Genomic DNA, 7173 nt, shown 5'->3' with positions numbered 1-7173 from the left:
AATTCACTAGAAAAAGTACATGCTTATGTGTTTCTGCTTTCCCACTGTTCATTTGCTCCAGGATTCCTTTGTATGGGTCCTGGTATCTTCTAGCCCACATTGCAGGGACAGTGGAGGTGGCTAATGTCATACACAGCAATCAAGATCTGTCCTGTTTGGTTTGTACCAAGAACTGGAGTTCATGTTGATGTTAGTTTTCTCTCTTGTAAATTTATGCCCTTTGTGTGTGTGTGTGTGTGTGTGTGCATGCACGCGCATGCACAAATCCTGGGGTTTGAACTCTGGGCCTAGGTGCTGTCCCTGAGCTTTTTTGCACAAGGCTAATACTTTACCACTTGAGCCATAGCTCCACTTCTGGCTTCTTGTGGTTAATTGGAGATAAGAGTATCACAGACTTTCCTGCTTGGGCTGATTTCAAACCATGATCCTCAGCTCTCAGCCTCCTGAATAGTTAGGATTATATGCATGAGCTACAAGTTCCTGGCTGCCCTTTAGTTTGTGGTGGTTTTATTTGTTTATTTGTTTTTTTTTTCCTTCAGGTATTCACGAGCAGCCCATGGAAGAATCATATGAAGAGGTGGACATTGAAATTACAGAGCAGGAGTGGCCATGTTTGGATTTCCAACAGCTACCCTGCTGGACTGTCATGGAAGATATGCCCAGAATGTAGCCTTTTTCAGTGAGTGAGTCAGCTGATCCTGGATGCCTTCAACTCAGATAGTTAGGGTCACTGTCCTTAGTACTGACAGCAGACTGAGGAAACAGGAGCTATTCTTGCTCATTGTGCCTTGGGGTTACAATGAAAGCATACAAGAGCTTGAGTCAGAAGTAACAGTCAAAACAGATCAAGAAACCAAGTGTCAGTGGCTCATGTGTGTAATCCTGCATACCAAGGAGGCTGGCTTCTGAGGATCACAGTTCAAAGCCAACCCAGGCAGACAAAATTGAGAGATTCTTATCTTCAATTAAGCAGCAAAAAGCCAGAAGTGGAGCTGTGGCTCAAGTGATGGAGCACTAACCTTGAGCACAAAAGTGAATAAAAATAGTACCAGCACAAAAATAAAGTACACTAGGAGGCTTAGATGTGTATCCATGCAAAGTGTTCAAGCCAAAGTTGATTTCACTTTTAACATAGCTTAATAGACTAAATAGCCTGGATATATCCAATTCAATAACTGTCCTGAACTAGATTTGTATTATCAGGGACATTAATTTTCTTAAGTTCCTGGAATTTTTGTTTTTTGTTTTTGTCTTTCTGCTGGTCCTAGGACTTGAACTCAGAGTTCAGGTGCTGTCCCTGAACTTTTTTGCTCATGGCTAGTGCTGTACCACTTGAGCCACAGCTCTACTTTAGCTTTTTGGGGGTTAATTAAATATAACTCTCATGGCCTATGCTGCCCAGGCTGGGTTTGAACTAGGATCCTTACATCAGCCTTGTGAGTAACTAGGATTACAGGCTTGAGTCACCAGCACCCACCTTAAGCTTTGAGTTTGTCACCTGTAAAATGTGACAGTTTGGGGTGTGTGTGTGTGTGTGTGTGTGTGTGCGCGCACGCGCACACTCGCATACACGTGCATGACAGTCCTGGGGTTTGAACTCAGGGCTTGGGCACTGTCCTTTAGCTTTTTCCTTCAAAGCTAGTGCTCTACCACCTGAGCCATATCTCCACTTCCAGCTGTTGTGGGTGGTTAATTGGAGATAAGCTCTCATGGACTTTTCCTGCCCAGGCTGGCTTCAAACTGTGATCCTTAGACCACAGCCTCCCAAGTAGCTAGGATTACAGGCATGTACCACCAGCACCTGACTCACAAAATTATATTTGGGAGAGGGCAAATTAAATTTAGAGGTAGTACATGATTGAAACATGCCAGCGTTTTAACCCCACTAATTTGCTGTGTGGTCTTTGGCAACTTAATTTCTTTGGAAGCTCTCATTTCCTTATCAGTAGCAGTGTCAGACTCAATTATTTATGAGAAGTTCATCGCTTGTCGCCTGCCATGTCATGAGCACTGAAAGGATTGTGTTTCTTTCTTTCTCCCTGTTCTTGCTCAGCACATTGCTGCATCTTACATGACTTCCCTCTCCTTTTGCCAGATGTGATGACAGAAGCCCACAAATATGAGCACTCTGAGGCCACAGGATCCTCAAGCTGGGACTTCCCAAGTTCCTTCCGAAGGGAGAAGCTGGAACCCAAATCCCAAGATTCTAAGTCACTACAGGAAGACTCACCCGGAGTGAGACAGAAGGTCTATGAGTGCCAGGAATGTGGGAAGTCCTTCCGGCAAAAAGGCAGTCTAACCTTACATGAGAGAATCCACACGGGTCAGAAGCCCTTCGAGTGTACCCACTGTGGGAAAAGTTTCAGGGCCAAAGGCAATCTTGTCACCCACCAGCGAATACACACAGGAGAGAAGCCCTATCAGTGCCAGGAGTGTGGGAAAAGCTTCAGTCAGCGAGGCAGTCTGGCTGTGCACGAGCGGCTCCACACCGGACAGAAACCCTATGAGTGTGCCATCTGCCAGAGAAGCTTCCGGAACCAGAGCAACCTGGCCGTGCACCGAAGAGTTCACAGCGGGGAGAAGCCCTACAGGTGTGAGCAGTGTGGGAAAGCCTTCAGTCAGAAAGGAAGCTTAATTGTCCACATAAGAGTCCATACCGGCCTTAAGCCCTACGCCTGTCCCCAGTGCAGGAAGAGTTTTCACACCAGGGGAAATTGTGTCCTGCATGGCAAAGTCCACACAGGAGAAACGCCCTACCTGTGTGGCCAGTGTGGAAAGAGCTTCACCCAGAGGGGCAGTCTGGCTGTGCACCAGAGAAGCTGCTCACAAAGGCTCACCCTCTGAGCTCCCTTTTCTGTTTTTCCTTTTGCTCTAGTACTGGAGCTTGAACTCAGAGCCTGCACACTATCCCTTAGCTTTCTCACTCGAGGCTAGCACTCTACCACTTGAGCCACAGCTCCACTTCCGGCTTCTTTGGTGGTTTATTGGAAATAAAGAGTCTTCACAGATTTTCCTTCCCAGGCTGCCTTTGAACCTTGATCCTCAGATCTCAGCCTCTTGAGTAGCTTGAATTACAGGCATGAGTCAACAAAGTCCAAGCTTGATCATGCCCTGCAAAGCAAGTTTTCTTTATGAATGAAGGGTTAAAAACCCTCTGTTGAGATCAAGAGGCCTGTTGAATTCTGTGGAATAAATGGAGAATCTTCCAGGAAGACCTGCATTGGGTAGGGCAAACTGACTTATTCCCTTTCCCCCAAATGATTATGAAAAAATAAATGTCTTGTTTACATCATTATATAATTCACAATTTCTGTTTATTTTAACCTGATTTCCCATGGTACCTTTATTAATTGAACGCCACATTAGAGGTTGTTTTGAGTATCACAAGTATAGATTTTAAACTTACAGAGTTGATGGCATCTGCCTTTTAGAAAAAAATCAGGGCCAGGTTCACACCTACTCAGCTACTTAGGAAGCTGAAATCTGGGGATCATGGTTTGAAGCCAGTCTGGGCAGGGAAGTCTGTGAGACTCTTAACTCCAATTTACCACCAAAAATACAGGTGTGGAGCTAGTGGTTGAGCACTAGCCTTGAGCTAAAAAGCAGAGACACTGCTCAGGCCTGAATTCAAGCTGCAGAACCTACACCAAAAAAAAAAAACAAAAAAAACCCAGAACTATCACCAGTGGCTCAGTCCTGTGATCTGAACTAATTAGAAGCCGACGATCTATGGATCAAAGTTCAAACTACCATAAGTAGAAAAGTCCATGAAACTCATCTCCAGTTAACCAGTAAAAAGCTGGAAATAGAGCTATGTCTCAAGTAATAGTGCCAGTGTTGAGTGAAAAAGCCAAGCACTGAGTTCAAGCCTCAGTATCAGCACTGAAGAAAAAAAAATCAACCCCTTATGAATTTTAAAGTCCTTTTGTTCCTTTCATATTCAAAATAATCCCATTTAAGACCACTGGGAAATATCCAAAGGGAAAAATCTATTTTTTTTTCTTTGCCAGTCCTGGGGCTTGAACTCACAGCCTGGGCACTATCCCTGAGCTTCTTTTGCTCAAGGTTAGCACTCTTCCACTTGAGCCACAACACCACTTCTGGCTTTTCCTATTTATGTGGTACTGATTAATCAAACCAGGGGCTTCTTGCATGCTAGGCAAGCACTGTACCACTAAGGCACATTCCCCACCCCAAAATCATGTTTGTGTGTGTGTATGTGTATGCTGGTCTTGCCTGGGGCTTGAACTCAGGGCCTAGGTACTGCCCCTTGGCTTTTTCACTCAGGGTTGGCTCTCTACCATTTGAGCCACAACTCCACTTCTAGCTCTACTTGCTAACTGAAGATAAAAATCTCAAGGACTGGGTGCTGGTGACTCATACTTGTCATCCCAACTACTCTGGAGGCTGAGATCTGAGGGCTACAGTTCCAAGCCAGTCCTGTCAGGAAATCAGTGATCCTGTCCCTGAGCTTCTTTTGCTCCAAGTAAGTACTCTATCACTTGAGCCACAGCACCACTCTGACTTTTTCTGTTTATGTGGATACTGAGGAGTCGAACCGAGGGCTTCATACATGCTTGGCAAGCATTCTACCACTGAGCCACATTCCTCGCCCCTCTGTGAGACTTATCTCCAATAAACCAGCAAAAAGTCAAGTGGTAGAGGACCAGCCATGAGCACAAAAAGCTCAGGGACAGTACCCAGGCCCAGCATTCAAGTCCTCATACTGGTACAATCAATTGTTTTGGATCATTCCTTTCCTTCCATAGAACCCAAGTAATTGTAGGAGAGACTCAGAATAAAGAAGATGCATTTTTAATGGAGGCAGGGATGCCAAGCTTCTGCTTTTTCTTGTGGGCCCAAATAAGGAAGGAGTCAGTGATTCTTAGCAAACACAGGGCCAAAGTGCCTCTTGGTGTTACTCAATCTGTGGGTTCTTTTCCTGTTCATAAATAACCAGACAGTCCTGGGATCAGGCAGGATGCTGCATACAATGGTCAATAAATGAAGAAAGGGCTCTCATGCACTGAGCACCTCCTCCCCAAGCACCTGCGCAGGGCTGGGTTTTCACTGAGGCTGGATTATGAGGGAATGTATGTGGGTTGTATACTATCATAACAGCATTGTTTCAGTTGGTTTGGTTTTTCTTAGGTTGTTTTTGGTGCCAGTATAGGGGCTTGAACTCAAGGCCCCAGTGCTTCCCCTTAGCTTTTCCACTTAGAGATAATGCTGTAGCCATGAACCACAACACCACTTCTGGCTCTGTGTGTGTGTGGGGGGGGGGGGTTAACTGGAGATAAGAATCTTACAGACTTCCCTGCTCAGGCTTGGTTTTAACCTGGATCCTTAGATATCAGCCTACTGCATAGCTAAAATTACAGGCATGAGTCACTGGAACCTGAATGCATTTCTACCCAGCTGCATTTCCTCTTCTAGTTAGGTTAGACCTCACAATAATCTCAATTTTGTTACATTTGCAAAGACTATTTCCAAATTGGGTCTAATTCTAGGGCTCTAGGGGATTAGGATTTCAATCTGAAAATATATGAGGGATGGGCTGGGAAGGTGGCTCAGTGGTAGAGCGCTTGCCTTGCATGCCTGAGGCCCTGGGTTCGATTCCCCAGCACCACATAAGCAAAAAGAAAAAAGCCGAACCCAGGGCCTCATGCATGTGAGGCAAGCACTCTACCACTAAGCCACCTTCCCAATCCTGTAACACTTAATTTAAATGATTTGTTCTTTTTCTTTACTTTGATATGCTGAATTTTTTTCTTGTTAATAGCATAAATTATACTAGGGGTTTCTTTTATTTTGTGTGTGTGTGTTTGCTGATCCTAGAGCGTGGACTCAGGGCCTGGACAGTGTGTGTCCCTGATCTTTTTTGCTCCAGGCTAGATTGAGATGTCACTTGCGCCACACCTTGACTTTGGCTTCTTGGTGATTACCCAGAGGAAATCTCATGGACTTTCCTGTCCAGGCTGGCTGGCTTTGAACCTCAGACCTCAGCCTCCTGAACAGTTAGAATTACAGGTGTAAGCCACCAGTGCCTGGCCCTTTTCATTTATTTTTAAAGTTTTAGTAAGGATTTATTTTACTATAATGGGGCTAAACTTGGGACAAATAGAAAAACATTTCCTGCTCCTCAGGCAGGAAATGGGAGTTTGAAGATTGCTGTACTACTGGGCTGGGAAGGTGGCTCAGTGGTAGAGGGCTTGCCTTACATGCATGAGGCCCTGGGTTCGATTCCTCAGCACCACATAAACAGAAAAATCCAGAAGTGGCGCTGTGGCTCGAGTGGTAGAGCACTAACCTTGAGCTGAAGAGCTGAGGGACAGTGCCCAGGCCCAGAGTTCAGGCCCCATGACCGGCCAAAAATAAAAATAAAGATTGCTGTACTAGATTTCATTGTCATACTAAGTGGTATGAAAAAGCTTTGGAAGTCAGAGGAAAATGTTGAGTGTTTAAAAACATTGTCATTTTTTAATTTTGTGGTACTGGCATTTATTATCAGGCTTGGCACTTGCTAAGCAGTCACTCTACCAACTGAGGGACACAGCCAGCCCCATTTGCTCTTTGAATTATATTATTATCTTTGTCCGTTGTGGGGCTTGAACTCTTGGGCCTGGACACTGTCCCTCAACTCTTCAGCTCAAAGAGCACACTCTACCACTTGAACCACAGCACCACTTCCGATTTTCTGAGTGGTCTATTGGAGATAAGCGTCTAACAAACATTCCTGCCCGGGCTGGTTTTGAACCGCGATCCTCAGATCTCAGACTCCTGAGTAGCTAGGATTACAGGCGTGAGCCACCAGTGCCGGGCCTCTGAACATTTTTAAAGGTAAAATACTTATGGTGCTATTTACAACCCGTTCCCCGCCAGTGACATTTCAACAAATAAAAAAATGCATCCCATGATGTTTTTCTTACGTGTTTCTGGTTAACTTTATCACTTGTTTCCTAGCCAATGCTCAGTCCAAAGCAGCACAAACGGAGCCCGCCCCCTCCGTCCTCTGCCGCCGGAGGTGGGCGTGCCCAGCGCGCCCGCGCAGCCTACTGGGACTTGTAGTTCGGGCCTGACGGAGGTCGCGGGTCGGTGTGGGGATCCTGGCGTCTCTCCCCGAGGCCTCCACGTGGGAGGTGAGGTGGGCGGGGCGGCGTCCGCGGCGGCGGC

General features: G+C 45.9%; 1 protein-coding gene across 1 annotated transcript in view; it reads left to right on the top strand.

The window, feature by feature from the left end:
- Window positions 1-519: 519 nt before the first annotated feature.
- Window positions 520-7173, top strand: part of Znf32 (zinc finger protein 32) — a 15745-nt gene continuing 9091 nt past the window's right edge. Inside the window, exons 1-2 of the mRNA XM_013033775.1 lie at window positions 520-679; window positions 2096-2818. Of these exons, the coding sequence (XP_012889229.1) occupies window positions 610-679; window positions 2096-2818 (793 nt within the window). The 5' untranslated portion in view covers window positions 520-609. The remainder of the gene's footprint in view (window positions 680-2095; window positions 2819-7173) is intronic.

This window comes from Dipodomys ordii, unplaced genomic scaffold (assembly GCF_000151885.1).
Source record: "Dipodomys ordii isolate 6190 unplaced genomic scaffold, Dord_2.0 Scaffold176, whole genome shotgun sequence".
In the NCBI taxonomy this organism is placed as follows: Eukaryota; Metazoa; Chordata; class Mammalia; order Rodentia; family Heteromyidae; genus Dipodomys; species Dipodomys ordii.
The sequence above is the reverse complement of the archived record's forward strand: the minus strand, read 5'-3'. Positions and strand labels throughout refer to the sequence as shown.